Source organism: Giraffa tippelskirchi, chromosome 8, assembly GCF_054371585.1.
Source record: "Giraffa tippelskirchi isolate mGirTip1 chromosome 8, T2T-mGirTip1v1.2.pri, whole genome shotgun sequence".
Classification (NCBI taxonomy): domain Eukaryota; kingdom Metazoa; phylum Chordata; class Mammalia; order Artiodactyla; family Giraffidae; genus Giraffa; species Giraffa tippelskirchi.
In genome coordinates, this window is record NC_137282.1 from 158,074,656 (window position 1) to 158,096,761 (window position 22,106).

Sequence of the window (22,106 nt, forward strand, 5' to 3'; positions counted from 1 at the left end):
GGACCCAGAGATTTCTATATTAAATGAAGTTAGAAAGACAAATATGATATCACTTCTAAGCGGAATCTAAAATATGATGCAAACGTTTACCTATGAAATTGAGACTCAGAGACACCAAACAGACTTGTGGTTTCCAAAGCAGAGGGCAGGTGGGAGAGATGGTGTAGGAGCTTGGGCTTAGTGGATGCAAGCTATTATATACAGAATGGATAAACAAGATCCTACTGTACAGCACAGGGAACTACATTCAATATTTGGTATAAACCATAATGGAAAAAAATATGCAAAAGAATGTGTATATATATGTGCATATATAACTGAATCACTCTGCTATACAACAGAAATTAATACATTGTAAATGAAGTATACCTCAATAAAATAAATTTAAAAAAAATAGGCTACGGCAGATATGTCAAACCATGTCATACACAACAAAGATGAGAAAAGTAAGGTTTCTTTCAAGGAACTGAAGCCAATCCATAAAATTGATTCATAAGTGCCTGAACAACATAGAAAAAATCCAATCAATACCAGTGAGAGTTGAGGTAAGTAGTAAATGTATCCCCTCCCCTTTTTTTTTAAAGGGGAAAACCAAAGTAAGGGGTACCAGGATGAGTTAACTCAATGATGAAAGAAAGTGAAAATGTGTCATTAGTTAACATTTCCAATGTAGAGACCAAACCAAGTAATTCCAGTTATAAACAGTTCTCTCAGGTTTCACATTTATAAATTAACTGGTTAACCACAATTTCATTTTTTCTTTTTTGATTATGCAGTCCCACTAATCTTAGAAATCCAAGCCTAAGTGCAATATGTAATCAAATAATAACTTTCCTTCCTTGGTTTTTAAATTATTCAAAATGGCTAATTCCTAAATAAAATATTAACAAAAGCACCTTCATGTTCTTGTATCTTCTTTGTTATTCACACCTCATTCTAGAGAGCTGTTCTCGAGAGCTCTGGCAATGAAGACACTGCAGAAAATTATCATTTACAGTAAACTTTATTTTACTTGATTTTATTTAACATAATTTCAAAGTAGGTCTGTGCTCTAAGATAAGCAAAAGAACAGGTATCCTAAATCTCATTAAGAGATCCTTTTCACACTGTTCCTTGAGTAGCGCATGGGGCTTGGAGGGCCCCAATGGTGACACCCTAACATTCTATCCCTGGAGATGTTACCCAGAGATACGGAAAGAACAGATAACACCGACATATAAGAATCACACTGTATGAGGGCACCACAGGAAGAAACTCGCGTGTTACACCTCACCCACCTCTTTAGGGCTGTAATGATAATGACTGATTTTTTTCTCTGCAAAGTTCAGTGCTGTTTTTTGGTCTGTTTTTAAGAAAAATGTCAGAATACATGAAAATGCTGGACTTGTTTATCTTAATACATGAAAAAGAGTGGAAGTTTTAAAAATTCTTCATGAGTCCAAGCTGGTCCATGACTATTACTGATGGGGTTTACCCAAGGCACTAATTCCAAGTTTGACGACCATCAGCAAACTGTTCAAAGGAAACACATACAAAAAAAAAAAAAAATCAGGTCAAGAACAACACAGGCGCTTGCCTATTTTTAAGGGACTAGGGCTCAGCAGGTTCCCCACAAGTACGTGCTGAGGTGGTGCCAAGGTAGAGCCAGCGGAGATGGACTCCGACCCCTGGAGCTGCCAAAGGGCGTGAAGAGCACGCCAAGGGCAGTTCTGCGCTCAGGCTTTGAAATCGAACACGGGAGTCAACGTTCCTAATCGAGCTGCCAGCACTTCAAAGATGAGAAAACAAGGCTGCAGAGACCACGGCCTCCCCCGCCTCAGAGGTCGGTAACGGCAGATCTCCGGCCTGCCAGCTTACATGGCTCTTGACCTTGGTCTCCACCAAGTGTAAGACTTTACTCCTGACAGCATCCTGACTACAATCAAAGTCGGTGAGTAAGCTTTTTCCAAAGCAGATTTTAAAAATTCTATCTTTGGGTTATCTTTATTAAAGACTACATTTTAAGATCAACCTGGTTTGGATTTTACAACCAAAGTTAATTAGAAAACAGGATTCGATCAGAATTTCCTTTTAGCGAAATTTTCAATTAATAAAGGACACCAATACCGCTGAGCTATGTACGGGCCCCAAGCTGAAAGTCACAGCAGTGGGTGCCGTCACGGCTTCACACCGAAGCCGCCTCCCCTGCAGGGAGGAGCCAAGAGGGACCAGAGCCGGGTCGTGAGAGCAAAACCATTTCAGAAGTGAATGAGTCTCCTCATCTCATTATGACATGAAATCAACTGTTTTTCCAGTCTTTCCTATTTGTGGATAAATTAAATCATTTCAGGTGATGCTCAGCATCAGGTATACTGAAAGAAGGGCCCTTTTGAATGTCTTAAGCGTCTGGGACACTGAACTAAAGCTAGCAATAGAGCAGAGAGTACCTGGCACCTGCAATCAGGCCTGCAGGCATGAATTTTCTAGAGTTGTAGAATCTCATCCCCATGATGCCAGCCAAAGTTCCAGATGTGACTAGTGGAAAGATAAAAAGAGTCAAAGATCACTACATCTTATAGGTGGGAGGATGGAAAAGTAGCCAACTTCCCATCCATCTTTCAAAGGCCCAGACCCGATCTCATAATCTTTCTTCCCTGAGTCGGGGACCTCCCCGTCGGCCTCATTTAATGGGACTAAGTATTAATACCAACACTGGAATCCCAGCCTGCCTCGGCCTCACCTCCTACCCCTCTCCTCAGCCATAATTCTCGTTTTCTCCTACACTGCTGTTGGGGTTTTTGTCCCCTACTCGTTGCCGATGCTGTTTGCCCTGTATGCTCTCAGGGTCTTCCCACTCCTTGTTTTATTAATTCCTACCACCTGTTCCACAGCAGGTGCCGGGGACACAACCATCATCACAAAGATCTCTGCCCTAACAGTGCTTCGAGCTTGATGCGGCTGACTTGAAAGAATCACACAAAGTACAATCTGTGCTGTCATCTTAGTCATTAAGTCGCGTCCAACTCTTTTGTGACCCCGTGGACTGTAGCCCGCCAGGCTCCCCTGTCCATGGGATTTCCCAGGCAAGAATACTGGAGTGGGTTGCCATTCCCTCCTCCAGGGGATCTTCCCGACCCAGGGATGGAGCCTGCGTCTCCTGCACTGGTAGGTGGATTCTTTGCCGCTGAGCCACCAGGGAAGCCCATAATCTGTGTCACAGGTGCAATGAATGCAATACAGGTAACATAATATTGGGGGGTCCAGCCCACTCAGGGAGAAGGGCTTGCTGAGAGAGTGGAGACTGAGCCATGATGCAAAGAGTGGCTGCTGATGAGCCAAGGGCAGGAACACGGGTCCAGGCAGGGGGCCCGGTGGTGTGTGTGTCAGGGGGGCTGGGGGATGTGCTGTGACACAGAAACCCACCGCAGCCAGGAAGAGCGCCACCCCCTGCAGAGCCCCACGGGCCCCGGCAGGGACTGGGGTTTTCATCCAGGCGATGCGACGACATTACAAGACACGAGCAGAGGGATACGCAAGCAGAGCTGCCATCTGAAAATACCACTGCAGCTGCAGCACAGGGAGCCAACGCAGGCTGCAGGGCACCCACGAAGAGACTCCCTCAGAAATGCAGGCAACGGGGGGTGCTGACTAAGACGCGGATGGTGCCCTTGGAGGCAGAGAAGGGGACCACTTGGGGTGTGGGCTGAGGGGAAGGTTGATAGGACCTGCTGATGAAACGGACATGAAGACGGATGGGAAGAGAGCAAGGGAGACCCAAGTGGATGGAGCATGAGAGAAGAGCAAACGTGTGAGAGACATGAAGCCAGGTCGGAGCCGACGCCGGGACTCGCCTGTAAACTTCCACGCAGGCAAGCGGATACACACGAGCAAGGCTCAGCGGAGAGAGAAATCTGCGGGTCGTCTGTGTATTGGTGGTGATCTGAGGCCTGAGCTTCAACGATCTTGCTAAGTGAGAGAGTATAAAGAAGATAAAAAGAGCCAGGCTTTAAGAACCTGAGCATTTAACGGTCAAAAAAGATGGCTGGACAAAACAAGACAGAAAAGACAGATGAACGAGAGTGAGAAAATACAGAGGAAAAACACAAGAGAATGGAAAATGGATTGGCATACTGTGCTGAGAACAGCTAAAAGATCAAAATAAAATGAGGACTAAACAATGTACAATGAATTTTGAAAAACACAGGCTCCTGGCAGTCTTGCGGGGAGTTATTCTTGGACTGAGAGGAACAGAAGTGGAGGCTGAAGTGGGTTGAGAATGTGAGCTGAGGAAGTGAAGAGGGGAGTGTGATGGATTTTTTTTAAGAGAAGTTTCTGAAGAGGAAGAAGGGCAGCAAATGAAGAAAGAAGTGGGGTCACGGAAGGCCCCTTTTCTGTTTTTAAATGGGTGAGAGCTGAGTACATGCGCGTGTTCAGGGCTGGGACCCACCCGAGGGGCTGGCATCACAGACAGGGTAGAGCTCAGAGAAGGGGGGGGAGCAGAGACCCGCAGCCTGGGAGGAGGGACTCGCTTGGAGACCGGGCATTCGCTGGCATGGAGGGGCGGCATCGGAAATGGGACTCGGGGATCTGAGGCGCTTGGGGGCGGAGCTGGGCGCCTCCTCGTCCCCCCACGCCGACGGGGACCAAGGACTGGGGCTCCCTCGCTCCCTGCACAGCCGTGAGGACCAGAACTGCGGTTTCCTCGAGCCGGGTTGGGGCGGGGGGGTGGTATGTGGAGGCAGCAGGGAGCCCACATACCCGGCAGGGTGTCCGCCACGTGGGTGGGGCTCAGGAGAAACACACTCAAGCCACTCAGATAAGACGGAACCTTCACCCCCGCACTCCTCACGTCTAGGCTGCTCACGGGACATGGCAAGAACCCGCGGCCACCTTCGGTCCCCGGTGAGAGCTAAGCCTCCCTGAAGCCCAGGCCTCCATCTTACACACTTAGCTTACATCTAAAGGATGAATAAATGACTCTCAAACGGGAAAAACGCAATGCTGATGCGGACCTAACCAGACACACGGTCCTTCAGCGATGCTCAAGCAGACAGTTCTCAGAGGGCAATCACAACAGTTAAGAGACACGTGCTTGCCCTCTACATGTTTAACGCTGACCTCACAGGGTAAACCTCCATTCGTGAGGGAGGAAAACCTTTCCGCATCCTCTCCATAAAAGATCAGCAGCAACTGGCACAAAGCCCCTCCTTTCAAACCTTCCCTAGGACTTGGCAGAAGCAGGATAAGCATCTCAGTCTGAAGAACCCGCCACGTCCCACCAACCCAGGGATGCATCAGGGAGACGGTGAAACGACGTACCTAAGAAAAGCCAAATGTTCTTCGGATCCTGAGACAGCTGATAGGAACCCAGGCCGGCGAGACCACCGAAGAGGAGCCCGGCAGCCAGGGACGGAACACTGCCTGGAGGGAGACACACACATCTGCGTTCTGGCAGACACTCATCTCTGCAGCAGAATCCCCCGGGCCCCCCGCCCCAAGGAAACAGCAAAGGGAACATCGCCCAGTGCCGTTCATGACTAAGGTGTCCTCATGGAGAAAAATGTTTGGTGGAGATTGTTTTTTTTACTGGAGAAGTCATGGCCATAACCACACCAACCCTCTCCTCTGACAGGCAGGGCAGCTCCAAAGGAGAAGAAGAGGCTCCTGGCCAAGCTTGATTAGCCTTGAGAAGACTGGAACTGCCCATGGGCACGACCTCGGCTCAGCCCCAAAGGAAGGGGAAATAGGGTCAGTGAGTTAAAAAAGGATCTGGAGAGTGGGTTCTGGTGTGTGTGCTGGTGGTGGGGCAGCGGGCAAGGAAGGCTCTGGAAAACAGCCAGACTCACTGCCACACCTGCGCCTGGCTTCCCGCAGAGACCTCATTACTGCTCACGTGAAGACGAGAGGCTTTCTCCCACTTAAAGAGCAGAGATGGCCTTCGGGGTCAAGGCTTATGTATGGCACGTGATGATAATGACCATCTACTACCATCCCTAACCGGCATCTTGAGATAAAGAGGCAAAAACAAGTGACTGGACAAGAAGCCTGGTTTAGCTCAGCCAGATAACCTCGAGGTGAGTAAAGGAGCAGCTGTGGGGCTGATGATAAGTGGGCTCTCTAAAGAGGAGTCTTAAACCAAACCTGACTCCAACAAGACTGTAGTCTGGGAGCACTGGGGACTCGTTCTTCACCAGGGACAAGATTTCAAGAGGTTAAATAACTGCAAACCATACCTGCTTTTGCATAGCCAATGATCCCACCGGAAGCAACCAGTGCTGCATAGCCAAAACCAAGCCAATGTAAAGGCACTCTGAAAACAGAACAGTAAGACATTGGTGCCAAGAGTGTTTTAAAAAACACGGAACTGTAGGATGGGATCAAAATGGTCATCGTTCCAGAACAACCCTATCACTGTACAAATGCTTATAAATCCCAGAGAGGTTAGATGACCTGCCTAGGTCAGCTGCAGAGCTGAGACCCAAACACAAGTCCCTATGGGAAGGGTACCGTCCATCCTCCCATAACCCCAGCTGCCCTGCAGTCTTTGCTCAGCGTCCTTTGCAGATGAGCAAAGCTCTGCATTTGAGAAGCTCCTGGCTATTCCACCCCCACCCACCGGGCACTTACAGCGGGCTGGAATCCTTCGGCATTGTTCTCTTTCACTTTGTCCAAACCAGGCCTGTACCTGCAGAGGAGAGGCTGGATCAGAGGTGGTCAACAGCACAGCTCCCTAGCAGCCAGGAAGAGGTGGGTTCAAGTTCCAGTTCTAGCCCTGGGGAGCTAAGAAGTAACGGCTCACCTTCTCTAAGCCTCAGTTTCCTTCACTGTTTACCTACCCTGTGCAAATTTCCCATGGGTAGGGTCTGCATCAAATGGGATAATACATAAAAAGTGCTTTGCACAAAGTAACTGCTGAACAAACAGCAGCCATCCTGGTAATAATCTAAGTTCTAATAACATAGGCCCACGGGTAACTTCACTGACCAGCTCTGTACAGTTAGTAAGCTAATCTTTTCATTATCTAACCAAGTTATAACTAAATTGTAAAATAAACACTCCTGTGCCCTTAATTCAAGTATTTTAATTACCCTTTCTGGGGGGAGGGGGTACTGCTTTTCACCCCCGACCAAAGAATTAGATTATTTCAATACTCAACATTTATAACACTTTCAGACAGTTAATTTTGCATTACTCATAGTTATTGTTAGATGGGGGAGGAGAGGAAGGATAAAAAATACAAAAGCCCAAGCTGTAATTACGTAGAGTGCTACACCTCTGGCAAACTGCTAAGTCGCTTCAGTCGTGTCCGACTCTGTGCGACCCCATAGACGGCAGCCCACCAGGCTCCCCCGTCCCTGGGATTCTCCAGGCAAGAACACTGGAGTGGGTTGCCATTTCCTCCTCCAATGCATGGAAGTGAAAAGTGAAAGTGAAGGTGGCTCAGTCGTGTCCGTTCAGTTGCTCAGTCTTAGCGACCCCATGGACTGCACCCTACCAGGCTCCTCCGTCCATGGGATTTGCCAGGCAAGAGTACTGGAGTGGGTTGCCACTGCCTTCTCCGGCAAACTAGGGTGTAACTAATTTCTTAAAGAAATGCATCTGGTATCCATCGAAGCTAAGCTTGAAAGCAATACACACCTCACCTGTTTAAACTACTGTCTATAAGGGTTAGGTGACTTGGAATCTTACCAGTCATTAACTCGACGTAGCATTGCGTCGAGCACCGCACCCTTAAAGAGATGGACGGGTAAAATCTCCAGGAAACGAATTAGCTAAATCGGTAAGCAACTGCCAAGAGCTCTTTCCCGCAGGATTCACAACCCACTACAAGGAAAGCAGAGAACGAGCGGCCACAAAGAGCAACCATCGCGCAGCCTAAAGCCGCCACCTGGATCCTGGGGACGAAGAGCAGGCGGCAGCAGACTCTCCTGTAATTTCTAAAAGTCAAAACTTGCGTAAAATTAATAATAATGCCAAAGCACACGAACCTCCTTCCCGAAGGTCTGCCCGCGCAGGTCGACCAGGGCGTACTCGCCTCGGGGCGGGGAGTCGCGGTCCCGCCGGAAGTGTTGCGGCGCGTTTTCTGCGTCCCGAGGGCGGGACTAGAGGCCTGGAGTCGCCGCGCTCTCTGCGCCCTGGGGGCGTGGAGCAGGGCGTGGCTAGAGACCTGGAGTCGGGGCGCTCTCGGCGCCCTGGGGGCGTGGCGTGAGGCGGGGCTAGAGGCCTGGAGTCGCCGCGCTCGCAGCGCCTGGAGGCGTGGCTTGCTGCCGGCGACCCGACGCGTGCTCTGTCCCGGGGAGGGGAGAGTCGCCGAACACTTGTGTGCCGGAAGCTGGACGCGGGCAGGGCCGTCCAGCGCCAGTCCCAGATACAAGCCGGCCTAGCCAAAAGCCGGAAACCCAGGACTGGAGTCTAGTTTTACAAGAGGCCTGGCGAGCTGGGCCAGGCCTGCTGTCGAGGTCACCAATGGGGGAAGAAGCATGTCGGAGGCTGGATTCTGAAGGATGCGTTAAAGTTGGGCTCCAGTCCTCACCAGGTGTCAACAAGATGCAGGCCATCAGAGAGGATGGTCCCTCTAGCCTGACCACCTAGTTTGCTACCATGAGAAGGGACTATTTTCTACCTGCGGAAGATACGGTGGCCACAGGCTAGACAATCTGATTCACTTCCCTTTGTTTTAGGGAGTAAGGCTACTTGAAGAGCAAAGGGGACTGACTGTAGGTGAGTTAAATTTGCAAGTACGTCTGCAATGTCCGCAAACCCCCCCCCAGATTAACTCCACACCTGCTTCTTTTCCCTGCCCCACCATATTCTCAGTTGATGTAACACTGTGATGTCGGTGTCATCCTTGTCGGTGTCATCCTTGTCGCTTTCATCCCCTGCAAGTACATAACAAGAACAGCTCATACATATACAAACCAGTGAAAAGACAAACTGCAGTGCACGGACATCGTAAAAAAGAAATGCACAAGGAGAATTGTAAGCTTAGTTTTATTGGGGGAAAACGAGGACCACAGCCCAGGAGACAGCCTCTCAGCTCTGCTCAACTGCTCACTGAAGGTGGGTGGGGACGTCAGTATATGTGATTTTGGTGACGTGGGTTACTGTGCACTCAAGCACACATTTTGACATAAAGTTGGTGCTAGTCACGAGGAGCAGGTGTTTCTGTTAAGTGCTTTCATAGAGAAGAGAAGATGCAAGAAATTGGGCTCATAAAAGCTTCTCCTGAAAACAGTCTCTATCTAAAGGCCTGTTCTGCCAGTTTCTCCCAGAGTGCCTTATTCCTGATCTCTACCTAGAACTCCTCTCAGAGTGTGCAACAGGTCAGCAACTGCAGTGCCTAGGGACCTAATCCTTGTCGAGTCAGATGGCAAGTGACAGTTTTTGGCAGCATACATATTCTAAGAGAAAACTCTCCACTCGCAGCAAGGCCTACCTTTCAGATATCAAAACTGAAGCCTGCGTTCACCATAGTGACTTCAAACAGCCAAAGCTGATAGTGACTAAAACCTGAACAATTCAATTCCACTTAGGCCAGACCCTCACCAACTTAATGAAAGACTCTACTGAAAAATCGACAGGACTTGCCTTAACCAGCTGAGATGACTCAGGTATTCACTTCTCCCTATGCAGGTGCAAACTTCAAATCTTACTTAAGCTCACCATGATACTCTCCCTGCCTTTGACACTTAAAGGAACTAAACCACAGAGATTTAATTACCTATAGTCCTAGTCCCTGGTAGAGCCATTATTTGAAGTAAGATACAAATAAGTAAGATATAGTTTTAAGACTACCTTTGTTAGAAGATTAGCTAAAGCCTACAGCCATACCACCCTGAACGCGCCTGATCTCCGGAAGCTAAGCAGGGTTGGGCCTGGTTAGTACTTGGATGGGAGAAGATTAGCCAAGTGTGTTTTTTTTTTTTTTTGATGGGCTGAAACAGATTTAAAACAAAGGAAATGTCATTTTCCTGTCTTAACATTTTCTTGTCATCCACTGGAAATAGAACAGTTTAATCAAGTTTGGCAGCCTCTCTTTAACCTTCTGTTTGGAGCCCTAAACTTCAGCATATGCATTATACATATGTATTTATCTGCAGCTTTTAAGCTTGTCTTAACATACTTCCTATGTCTTTTTATACCTTTTGTTATCAAAATGAACAAAATCTTCATTAAAATTAGGACCACCTGAAGACGCCAAAGTACTGCAGGTTTTTCATTCTTCCCCCACTTAAGAAGAAAATCTGAAAAATAACTCCTTTATCCACTTCTGGTAAGAAATGTGTTCAAGATTTTATATTATTTTAAGCCATAATATTTTGAGAAAGATCTTTATTTGCCTTACCCAGCAGTAAAAATTATATATTATAGGTTGCATGTGTGTGGGCTCAGTCATTATGTCACGTCCAACTCTTCTGTGAGCCCTCTGGACTGTGGTCCACCAGGCTCTTCTGTACATGGGATTTCCCAGGCAAGAATACTGGAGTGAGTTGCCATTTCATTCGCCAGGGGATCTGCCCAACCCAGGGATCAAACCTCTGTCTCCTGCATTGGCAGATAGATTCTTCACCACTGAGCCACCTGGGAAGCCCATATTATACATTAACATACTATATATCACCGTGATATATAATTAATATTGCCTATTAAAAAGTTTTACCGCAGTTTTTTAAAAAAACCTGAAAGTGATTTTTAAGCTGTACATTTTCTTCAAAAGAAGAAATTCCTAGCTTTTACTTAGGGAAAAAAATACGTATATTTGAAAAAGTTTTTCTGCTAAGAAAAAAATCTGGGATTCACTGCATCATTCATATTTTCTTCTTTTTCCTCTTTTTTTCTGACATTTCCACCGGTTTTCTCTTCTTGGCTGACATCAGGCTCTTTCCCTTCGTTGGCTTATTACTGTCGCCAGTTAAACTACATTTCTCTGCGTCTGGTTTTGGCTGCCTTTCTTCCTCCTGGACTGCACAGCCAGATTCCTCTTTATTGCTTCTGGACTGTTCTTTACTTACTAAAACACAAGAAACAATGTGTTTAAAGGCTGTTTTGCCCTCTAAAGTAAAATAAGTTGACAATAAAGTGAAGTTATCTGGCACTCCTCCACCTCAAGAGATAACTAAGTTTTTAAAAGATCGGTTTCATTTACCAGGAGCAGGCTCGGCGGCAGCAGGCGGGCTTTCTTTCGTGTCTGTCCCTCTGTCCAGCCACACTCCAAGACACGTCAGTCTGGCGTTCGTGTTTACTTCACACAATAGAGACGGGGAAACTTTCTATTACGTAAGAAAGAAAATGTTGAGATAACATAAAGGAATTTTAAATAATTACTTTTATTTTTCCATAATCAAGTTACATTAAAAATTTACACAGCATTTTCTTGACTATAAAAGAAATGCTGTTTAGAAAATACTTGTGACCTTGATTCATGATTGGTTTGACTATATCCACCGATTTCTAAGAAGCACTTCACTAAGGAAAGGCACTGTTTGATCTTGTTCAGTTCCAGGTTTTAACAAAGAACCCTGCACAAAGTAGGTACTCAACAAACCACACTCAGAGACTGTTTTATAAGAGAATGAAGAATAATAAACCAAGACTCTGTAAGAGGGAGACTACCAGAGAAATTAAATGTCTAATTATCTGGTTCAAAACTATTAATTCTACAATTGATCGAAAGTTCCCCATTTTTTTTCTAGCAACAGCAGGATTTTTTATCTAACAGAACCTTACAGAGAAGATTACTGACAAACAGAAGAGAAGAAAATGCTGTTTCTCTGACTGAAAAAGCAGGAGTTCTGGGATCCAGCCAGCTCAGACTCACCAATACCAACCCCTGGGGCAGCACTATGGAACCCTAATTTTAAAACCATGAGTATCAATCATGCCTTGAAGAGATTTTAAACATGTAAAAGATCTGTGCCCAATGAACCTTTAAGAAAATCCACCTCACTTAACCCAAAGTCACACTGAAAGTAAGACTTGCATTTGGTTTACTTATATTGTGCTGAGACACTGACCTTGTCCTGCTTAAGCTTCCACATTTTGATGAAACCATCGCTCGATGCTGTAACAAGAACATGATGCTCTGGAGTTTCAAAACTGAACATGTCTTTTACCCTAGGACAGAAACAGTGACACCATAAAAGAGCCTTTCCTCCAGACAGTACGATGCTGCTAAAAAACTTCTAGGCACATAGTCTCTTGACTTTTCAAGGCTTCAAGTGCTTCCAAACTGCTCAACGAACAGCGCCAAAAATTAACATGCCTCACAATCCCATGAGTTGGTCTGAGTCATTTTCAGGGTCTAACTTCCAAGACAGAATTGACTGTCAACCACAACTTAAGAAAGACTTGAAAAGATGATAAACAACTATAAATAATCAGATTATCAGGAATAAAAGGAAATAAAGATATTCAAACCCCCTCCACCTCAGGGAACTATATTGAAAGAAAGACAGAGGTGACCAAGGCCTCCTCCCCTTGTCCTCAGGGCCTACCACCCATCTGAGCTACTAACATCTTCTTTCTGGATTACGGAGTAAACTAACTGGCCTCTCGGCTTCCATTTTTGCCCCCTAACAACTTTTAAAAAAAATCAAACCATGTTATTCCCAGGCTTAAAATTCTACAAAGGTAGGTTCGGTTTCAAAACACAAGAGGGAGGAAGTGGCTGGGACATATATAACCCAACACCTACAAAGGCACTTGATAGAAAACTCAAACTCCTTCCCACAACATGCCAGGCCCGGCCCCGTTTGGCTCCCTCTGACCCAGTGACCATCTTCTATCTGCTCCTAAAATACACCAAGCTCTTTTCTCTCTCAGGGCCACTGTGCCTACAGTTCTCTCCCTTTTAGAAACAGCTCCTTTATCCTGAAGGTCTCATTCCCCCTACCCCGATCATCCCATCCGAACAAGTTACCTGTGTTATTCCCAAGTCCTACCCATTTCCTTCCTCTTACAATTGCCTGAGTTCTTGTTTATCCTGTTTGTTGCCCTGAGATAAGGTAAGACCCAGGAGAGCGCAAGCTCCTGCTGCAGTTTCTCATTATGGATGCTCAGCAAATACTTGTTGAACGAATGACCAAATACCATGAAGAGCTATACGGCCTTGAAGAATAGGTTCCCTTCCCCAAAACTAGGGCCTGTATAGTGAGTGCAGTATCCTATCTGTAAAGAGAGATTTCTTAAAGCTAAACTATCATTTAGAAAACAAAAACCAAGAGTTATTTGGGACTTCCTTGGTGGTCCAGTGGCTAAGGCTCCATGCTCCCAATGCAGGGGACCCGGATTCAAACTACATCCCACATGCCACAGCGTGCTGCAACTAAGACTTGGTGCAGCCAAATAAATAAGCATTTAAAAATAAATAAATAATGAAGAGTTGTTTGAAATGTAAAAGAACATGCAAATAAAACACATTACATGATCACCCTTTTACAAAATTACAGTGGAAAAAGCAGGAGCAGAGTCAGATAGAACTGGGTTGGTTCCCACCTCCATCACTTAACAGGGGGGTAACCTTGGTCCGGTTATTAACCATTGACCCTGAGACTCACGTCTGCCTGCAGAGATACAGTGAGCAGTAAGAGGTAACGGAGATGGGTGCAAGACAGAGGTCAACATGTCATTTATTCCTCCTGCAGGAAAAGCAGAGTGTAGGAAGGGGCCAGTGGACAGGCGAATAGAGTAACAAAGACAAGAGTGGTTGGGGCAGAGCTAATTTTTTTTCCCCCAAGTATGAATTGAGGGTTTCAGGCCGCAAGTGTAATGAAATTATTGAGAAAATAAGTCTCTTGTGCCAATGACTAGTCCTGGTGACGACTTCATCACTTTTGCATCACTGTGGCCAAGACAACATTCCCATCATCCTCTTGGGAAAAAAAAAATCAGCTATGTAGATATGTCTATTTCTGCAGTCATTCACAAAACACGTCTGCCTTATGAAGCTACTGCATTTATAAGAGACTCTACACATACAAACACACAGAGATTAGTGTGTAAAAAAAAAGTACCTGTTTTCATGAGCTTTAAACTCAGAGAGGCATGTTAGGGAATCACAGTCAAAAAACCTTACAACCTCTTCATCTCCAGCCACTGCAAGGACAGATTCCTAACAAAGAAAAAAAAAAATAACACCCAGAATGTCATCAACAATTCCGACCGTCACCATATACACTCAACTCCCACCACTGACTTCCGCTCACTTACTGAAAGAAACCTAACAGAAGACACTCTCCTCTGATTTGTGACGGTGCCACTGACGGATGCAGTGTCGAGCTGATAGACGTCTATTCTGTTCAGTATGACAACTACGTATTTTTCTCCTTTTGGCGACCATTCCACTATGTGAGCATCTGCAAGTTACAAAAACAAAGCTGCTGTTATTTCACATATAAAAAAAGGAACTGATAGGGGGTCATAAAAAAATAGCAAATATTTACACTGTGCACTTTCACATCCATTATCCCATTAAACCTTCACAGCAAACTTATGATGCATATTTTTGTGAGTTAGATTTTAGACAAGGAACTGGTCTGAAGTCTCATTAAAGTCATACAGCTCATAGGTGGCAGAGCCATGCCAAGAATCCCAATAGAAAGAGGAGGAAAAATAAGTGACCCAAGGCATATGCTCAGAGAGAACCACCACCATGCAAGGAAATGACTAAAGTGTGTGGACACAAGAATTTGTGTGTATACACATTAACGTCGTATCAAATTTTCACCTGTATTCTAAACAAAAACACTCACTTTGGGCTTCCCTGGTGGCTCAGTGGTAAGGAATCTGCCTGCCTATTCAGGAGACATGGGTTCGATCCCTCATCTGGGAAGATCCCACATGTCTCAGAGCAACTGAGCCCGTGCGCCTCAGTTATTGAGCCCTCATGCCCTAGAGCCAGTGCTCCACAACAAGAGAAGCCACTGCTGTGAGAAGCCTGCACGCCACAACAAGAGAACAGCCCCCAACTGCTGCAACTAGAGAAAAAGCCCTTGTGACGACGAAGACCCAGCATGGCCAAAAATACAGAAATAAAATTAAAAACAAAACACAACACTCACTTTGTTTTATGTTTTTTATGAATGCCGATCTTCCTTCCACAAGATTCCATGTTCTGCAAAACAGGAAGCTCATTTACCGCATGATCACTGACTGACCAGGTGTATAGCTAAGTTTAATGAAGACACAAATGGACATTTACTACTTGGCCATTCAGGAGAACTGCCTTCTTTCTTATGGCAATGTCCAAAATATTTCTTATCAAGCAAGACTAAAACTCGCTGTTCCCACAGTCCTTTCCTGTGCTGAGTTCACTATATTTTCAAAAGGTTTCACTTCCTGAAATACTTCTTTATTAAGACCCCTCTCTACTCCACAGCTGACAACGGCAATGTACCATCTGTGTTTGAATTCAGAGCTTTTCCTTTTCCCCCTTTCCTTATGAAAAGGTTCATAAGCGTTCAGCTCTACGCTGGTGTCTGACAATGGCAGACAGTATAGAAACAGTACCAACACCAACTTTGCTGGTGGCTCAGATGGTAAAGAATCTGCCTGCAATGCAAGAGACTTGGGTTGGGAAGATCCTCTGGAGAAGGGAATGGCCACCCACTCCAGTATTCCTGCAGTGCAGCTACTCCAGGGGGTGGGCTCTTAAATTTGAAGAACAAAGACCACAGCTTAGTAAAGGTGCTCCTGGGCCTTCATGACTCACCTCAGTGTCTTATCTGTACCCACAGACAGGGCCAACTTGCCAGACGGGTGAATGGAAAGGAAGGTCACGTGTCCTCTAAAAGGAAACCGACAGTTAGCCCCCAACTTGACTGGCACCTGGAGACCACTGAGGGGAGGCGGGACTCACTTGTGAGCTCTGATCGACTTCAGGCACTCCCATCTCTTTGCATCCCAGACACAAATGAGGCCGTCCTCGGCCCCGCTGATCAAGTGCCTGTTGCCATGGAATTTCAGGCAAGTTATCGTGCCTGTGGAAAAACCAAGCCCGACAGTCTCTGTTACGTGTACTCACGTCTGCAGTTGTGGTGCCAAACCAGGCACAGACATTTCGTGACTGAGCGAGCATGGCTGTATTCCAGTAAAGCTGCATTTACAGAATCAGGCCACCAGCCAGATTTGGCCTGCAGACTGCTGACTCCTCTGGCGGCAAAGTCTAAACATTTATATTCTGTCCTTTTCAGAAAAGGGTATGAACCCCTGAGTGAGTGCCGTCTCTGCACAAATCCTGATCAATTCTTCACTTGGCCCTTTATACTGAGAGTCAAAGATTTGAGGAATAACTGTGCACACACACCCCTCTAAAAACCAAGAAAAATATGTGGGCTTACGTACTCCTCACAGTGGGAGACTCTAGCCACATCTACCTACATCTCCCTCCTTCACTGCTGTCTTGTATTTCTTATTTTGGAAATGTTGCTTTCCCACGTCTTCTACTTCTGCCCATGATTCCACCTGTTTCCTAGAAAAGAGCTTATGTACTACTAGCCGTTTGAAAACAGCAGTTGTACAAGAAATGAAGGAACTCAAGAATCCTGCTTCATTCATCCCCTATCTAAACTCTTCCCAGGTCAATCCCTTTCTCGAGGTTGAACACCTTTGCAGACCAGGTACAGATCAGACTTGCTCAGCTTATGTCTCCAAGCCCAAGGGAGGAGAAGCCTTCCCTGTACGAACTGGGACTAGGAGACAGAGGAAAAGGAATGCACACTGAAATCACCCAAAGCTGAACTTCTGCTGAAAAGCAAGACACTTGTCAAAGTAGCTAAGGACTATCTCACAGGGCACTTAAGGAGGACACTGATCCCTCCAAATTTCTGCTATGAACCAAAGCCTGTCGAGAACCTCTGAAAAATAGTGTAAGAAAAGGACTACCTGTCTTATCTGCCTTTTGTTGCAGGAAATTAACTTCCTTGGGCGAGTTTTTCCAAACTAAGCACCTGAGTAAGAGGCTCTACTGTCCTGAGTTCTTCCTTCCCCTTCTTCCGGAGCACACGTGAAACCTCTCCTTCTCTGTCCCCTGGGAAAACGCAGTGAGAACAGCATATGATGCTCAACACTAGGGGCTTCCCCCATGGCTCAGCTGGTAAAGAATCCGCCTGCAATATGGGAGACCTTGGTTCAATCACTGGGTTGGGAAGATCCCCTGGAGAAAAGAAAGTTACCCACTCCAGTATTCTGGCCTGGAGGATTCCATAGACTATACAGTCCATGGGGTCGCAGAGTCGGATATGACTGGGTGACTTTCACTTGAACTTCGCTGGGGAATAAATCACCTGTTGGGTCTTTCTGTCTCTCGATCCTGCCACTATCCTGGTCAACTTCACCATCAGTGTGAAGCCCCCACCGTGACTTGGGGATCACTCCTCCTGACCTCCTCCACTCCAGTAACCTCCACCTCCTTGCATTCCAGTCCCTCACATGGTTATCCCCTGGAGCTTTTCCACAGTAAGTCTCCAGCTCTAAGAATCTATCCCCTGACCGCAACCTCTCACCGTTCCAGCCCTTCCCGGCCTTCCTCCACTCACGCTCGGCTGCTTTTTGTTCGGAGATCTGCAGATCCTTGACACCCTACTCTCTCTAGGCCAACAACCTATTCTTTCTCCAAAATCCTCTGTTCCTGTGTAAATCAATCCTTCTCTTGCACACACCAAGTAACTTTCCTTTGTCTACAGAAGTGTGTGTAGCCTACTGCCAACAGATGTCCACTGACAGCTTCCAACTCCAGCAGGCGGGCTCTCTACTGGTTCTTGGGGTCTGTCCTACACTCACACTGCCAGCACTTTCCTCAGGCCTGCACTGCTCTCTGCCCCTGTTCAATCCCAACCTCCTCCACTCGAGGTTCCCTGGATCTGACCCCACTACCTCTCTAGCCACCCCAACCTCCGTGTCACCCTTCTCAGAACTTGGAGCTCCTTATACTTCCCCAGGCACACCAGTGGTCAAAAAAGCACAGGCTCCAGATGCAGGTTCAGGTTCTAGTTTCAGAATTTTGTGACCGTGGGCAGGTCATGTAACATCTCTGAGCCTAGGCTTTCTCTTCTCTGAACTGAAGACAAAGCTGGTCTCTCCTGGCACAGCGCTGGGTACCTGACCCTCCCCCAGAGAGTCAGCTTCTCCCGTGACGCTGCCACTATGCTCCTCACACGGCCTGCCCTGCCCCGAGCATCCTGCCAGTTTCACCTGCCCAACAACTGACCTCTTCTTATAAAATAATTCATTTTAATGTCATTTTAAGGAAGCTTTCAGTGAAAACTTGCTTCTTCCTTCCTCCCCACTAGACTGAGTAAACTGCTTCCATTCTGGCTCAATACAGACTGTGAATAACTTAAGGATAAAGAACCACATTTTGTCCACTTCTGTATTTCCTAACACAGAATCTGCTCATATGAGACACTTAAATGAATTGTTCAGCTGAAGTCAAACCGTAAAGTAATAATGCCTCAACACTGTTATCTTAAAAGATACGATTTTCTTACCATTGTGATGCATGAGCGCCCCATGGTCTACTTTCTTTTTCATGTCATAAATGTGAATGGTTTCATCTTTGCTCCCAGTGACTACAAAGCGGCTGTTGACAGCCACTGCTGACACGGAGGCAGTGTGTGCATGGTGGGTGAAGTCGGCCACAGGAGCCCATTTCTGCTGAAGAGAAAAACATACGGTGGGTGCAGTGCCACGGTCACATCACAGTTCTCTACAGAGAGGTTAGTGGCTTCATGATCCATGAAAACTGAATGGATTCTACAAATGCAGAGAAGACTGTGTGGAGAAAAGACAGAACAGATTCACAAAATTGAATAAAGAAGGGACAGTAAGAGAACGGGAAGGCAACACTGGGCACTATGACTTTAAAAACATTTACGAAGATGGGACTGGGGCCTCCCAAGTGACTCGGCAGTGAAGAATCCACCTGCCAATGCAGGAGATGTGGGTTTAATCCCTGGGTCAGGAAGATCTCCTTGAGGAGGAAACGGCAATCCACTTCAGTGTTCTTGCCTGGGAAATCCACGGACAGAGGAGCCCAGCAGGCTACGGTCCATGGGGTCACAAAAAGTGAGGCACGACTAAGCGACTGAGCACATGTACGGACGAAGATTGGGCTACAGGGACTTTAAAATCTCATCCAATCCCTTAACTCCTCAGCATGTTTACTTATCCGCGAGCCTCCATACCATTCATTCACTCAAATGTCCACATTTCAATTTGAATTTTTTCACTCAAATACTGAATGACTATTATGTGCTTGGCACCATCTTACACAGTGAACGAAATACACAGAGCAGTGAACAAAAGAAACAAAAGCACGTATTCCAACGAAGTGTCATTCTGTAGGAGTGACAAGACAATATGATATCACACAGAGATAAGTATCTATATAATGACAGGACCTATAAAGAGAAGTAAATAGGATTTGCGTTAATATCAATACAAGCTCTAGAGAATGACCAATAATGAGGTCTCAAGACCTCTACGCTTGCTGCGATGTAACTCTCGGATTGAACGAATGTGATTTGCTGAGTGCAAAGAATGACTGCTGAATACACACACATACCCTGCCCCCCATTAAAGGAGATGCATCACAAAGTATTAGCAAAACGAATAAACCAAGGAAGAAATATTCACCAAACTTGTTCAAATACACTTAGGAAGTGTTATAAATTAATTCCTAAAAAAATGACAGCAAGGTAGTCCTTCTGTCAATCAGGACAGAGGGGTCCTCTTTTGAGTAAAGGTGCAACATTCATGAGGGGCTGCTGTGGCCATAAATCAGAGAATAACCTTTGTCTGTACATCTTATAGAAGGAACATTCATCATCGGGGCTACTGCATGAATAGCTTTAGAGGCAGTACTTGGTTAATAGTTAAGAGCTTTGAGTGAGAGGGGAGGGAAGCTCAAGAGAGAAGGGATATTCATGTAACTATCACTGACTTGGGGTGTTGTAGGGCAGGACCCAACACAATAATGTAAAGCAATCTTCCTCCAATTAAAAAAGAAATTAAAAAAAAAAACAAAAAAAACAGCTTCAAGCATTAGAGACACCGTGGAAGGTGAGTCCCAGGTCGGCCAATTATTAGCTCAGTGGCCTTGAACAAGCAGCTTAACCTAGCTCAACTTCTGGACCTCATCTGCAAAAGGGGGACAACTGCATCTGCCTCAGAGGGTTGCTGTGAGGACCACTACGTGTCTGCAACATGGGAAGCACCATTATTACAAACAATAACACCGTCAGTAGAGTCATTTTCTTAGTATTCAAAACATGTCACCTTTCAACCAAAGGCAGATGAATAATCAGAGTAGACAACAAAATAAACAAAAGCAATTTAGCTAAGTTACAAACTTCCAATTTTCTAGTTAATTCAAAACTGACACCTCAACTTCTTCATAAAGAAGTACTCAATAATTTCTAGGAAATTATCTAAGGAATTCCTTTAGGGGGAAAACACAGTACTGGGCTAAAAATTAGATCTTATTTCTAGTAAGAAATGTCTGGGTATTTCCTAACTACCTATTTGAGTACTGCCAACTTACTTAACTTTCATATTCTCACACCTAGTAAAATACTTAACATTTTTGGCGTTGTTTAGTTGCTCAGTCCCGTCAGACTCTTTGCGACCTCATGAACTGTAGCAGGACAAGCTCCATGGGGTTCTGCAGACAAGACACTGGAGTGGGTGGCCATTTCCTTCTCCAGCGGATCTTCCTGCACAAGAGATTGAACCCCCATCCCCGCACTAGCAGGGGGATTCTCTATCACTGAGCCACCAGAAAAGTCCACAATACTTATCATACTTTGTTGTAACCTTTTCTCTATGTTATTTGCCTTCCTCATCATCTCCCTACGTGGTTAAGCTCTCCAATGCAGAATTCATACCTATGGCTTCTTCGCACCTTCACTGCAAGTAATGGTCCCCACTGGAAGGGCCCAATAATGAACTGGTGTCATTTTACCAACGAAGCGTTTACCTGAATCCAGCGCGAATAGTTTGCTAAAATTCCAGGACAGAAACTCAGGGAAAGAGCGAACTGTTCTTTCAACTTATGGGAACGACTCTTAAATTCATAATCGACGGCTCACTGGCCCGTTTGCAGAAACCCAAACTTGCTTTGTGCACCGTAGTCAGAATGTTCACTACAAAAGCCAGATACCACGTCTTACTAAATGCCTTCTCCATGCTTCAAAAGGCTAAGTATACTCTAAATATATGTTCTAAGTATATTTTATATATATATTCTAAGTATTCTCTAAGTCTCGAGTTTCATTCATCGATGAACCCCTAACACAGCAGACAGTGTGTTCCTCTGAGGTGCTGTTTACCTAGGCCGCTGGGAACCAGGCCTGACGCCCCGCCACCCCACCACCGGCGGCCCCTGAGCGCGCGGGCTCTCACCTCGTGGCGGCCGCCCGCTTCGGGTTCCGGGTGTACAGCGAATCCGAAAAGGACCTGCTCGTAGCATCCAGCAACCAGCTCCATCCAGCGGCGCACGCGTCTCCTCAGCAAACCTGGAGCAGCGCAGAGAGGAAGTGACGAAAGCGGATGCGACGGGAAGGAGGGTCCTTCCCGGGTCGGCGCTCAAGTTACGTCAGGACCATGGGGCTGTCTTTTAGATGCCTGCATCCATGGGGGTGGTGGTTTCCGGGCTGGACGATCAGGCGGAATTTCCAAGGAGGGAATAAGGAAGGGAGCCCCATGACAAAGATGCTCATTTCAAGAAGGAAAAAAACCTGGGGGCCAGCAAGCATTTTCTAGGGAGCCTTGAGCTAGGCGCTTCTGAGGCGAGTGGGAGGGACAGCCTCTGCGGAGGCCCCCCGTTTCCGGGGCGTCTACGGAAGGGGCGGGCACTTCCGATCAGGGCGGGAGTCGGGGAGCGGGCCCGGCATAGCCGTGCGGTGTGGATCCGGGCTGTGATGGCGGTTAGGGAGTTACGTCTCCTAGTTGTGCTGGAAGCCGTTTTTCGCTCTCGTTCTCTGTAACCGGGCGAGGAGGGGGGCCATTCAGTGTTCGCCTTGATTGGAGGGGTCTGGTTCCCGCGCTCCCACTTGGGCCGCATAATCTCGCCCAGCACCTTTCCTTCTCTCTTGGTTATGGCTTGACGAACCCTTAAGGACTTGTCGGCC

The 22,106-nt window shown here is 46.4% G+C and overlaps 2 protein-coding genes and 1 long non-coding RNA gene across 8 annotated transcripts; 1 reads left to right on the forward strand and 2 right to left on the reverse strand.

Annotated features, from left to right (window-relative positions):
- Positions 1–984: 984 nt before the first annotated feature.
- LOC145518841 (transmembrane protein 14C) lies at positions 985–8,012 on the reverse strand. The gene is made up of 6 exons (XM_081523859.1): positions 7,968–8,012; positions 6,607–6,664; positions 6,213–6,289; positions 5,299–5,400; positions 2,427–2,514; positions 985–1,512 (listed from the first exon to the last, which is right to left on the reverse strand). Exons 2-6 carry the CDS (start codon positions 6,627–6,629, stop codon positions 1,458–1,460), a joined length of 345 nt encoding a protein of 114 aa, XP_081379985.1. The 5' UTR covers positions 6,630–6,664; positions 7,968–8,012; the 3' UTR covers positions 985–1,457.
- Positions 8,013–8,293: 281 nt separating this feature from the next.
- LOC145518842 (uncharacterized) lies at positions 8,294–15,032 on the forward strand. Its single transcript, XR_014063343.1, has 3 exons — positions 8,294–8,700; positions 10,162–10,252; positions 11,673–15,032. It is a non-coding gene; the product is annotated as an uncharacterized LOC145518842 (long non-coding RNA).
- On the reverse strand, positions 10,297–21,503 carry PAK1IP1 (PAK1 interacting protein 1). 6 transcript variants are annotated; one of them, XR_014063342.1, is made up of 10 exons: positions 21,379–21,503; positions 18,465–18,627; positions 15,836–15,956; positions 15,689–15,763; positions 15,039–15,091; positions 14,188–14,333; positions 13,992–14,089; positions 11,994–12,040; positions 11,126–11,249; positions 10,297–10,990 (listed from the first exon to the last, which is right to left on the reverse strand). XR_014063342.1 is itself a non-coding variant. In XM_081523854.1 (10 exons), exons 1-10 carry the CDS (start codon positions 21,460–21,462, stop codon positions 10,788–10,790), a joined length of 1,167 nt encoding a protein of 388 aa, XP_081379980.1. In that variant the 5' UTR covers positions 21,463–21,503; the 3' UTR covers positions 10,297–10,787. The 6 variants fall into 6 exon arrangements, 2 of the variants coding, with proteins under 2 accessions (XP_081379980.1, XP_081379979.1); XR_014063340.1 differs by having other exon boundaries at positions 11,990–12,093; XR_014063341.1 differs by having other exon boundaries at positions 18,465–18,630.
- Positions 21,504–22,106: the final 603 nt, after the last annotated feature.

Excerpts from the sequence above, each read along its gene's own strand:
- LOC145518841 (XM_081523859.1), bottom strand. The coding sequence starts at position 6,629 with ATGCCGAAGGATTCCAGCCCGCT. Across the intron at positions 6,290-6,606 it reads CCGAAGGATTCCAGCCCGCT|AGTGCCTTTACATTGGCTTG; the intron begins GTAAGTGCCCGG and ends TTCTGTTTTCAG. Across the intron at positions 2,515-5,298 it reads GAACATTTGGCTTTTCTTAG|TCACATCTGGAACTTTGGCT; the intron begins GTACGTCGTTTC and ends TCTTTCCACTAG.
- PAK1IP1 (XM_081523853.1), bottom strand. The coding sequence starts at position 21,462 with ATGGAGCTGGTTGCTGGATGCTACGAGCAGGTCCTTTTCGGATTCGCT. Across the intron at positions 15,957-18,464 it reads GGCGCTCATGCATCACAATG|GCACGATAACTTGCCTGAAA; the intron begins GTAAGAAAATCG and ends GTTTTTCCACAG. Across the intron at positions 12,094-13,991 it reads TTTAAAGCTCATGAAAACAG|GGTAAAAGACATGTTCAGTT; the intron begins GTACTTTTTTTT and ends TTTCTGTCCTAG.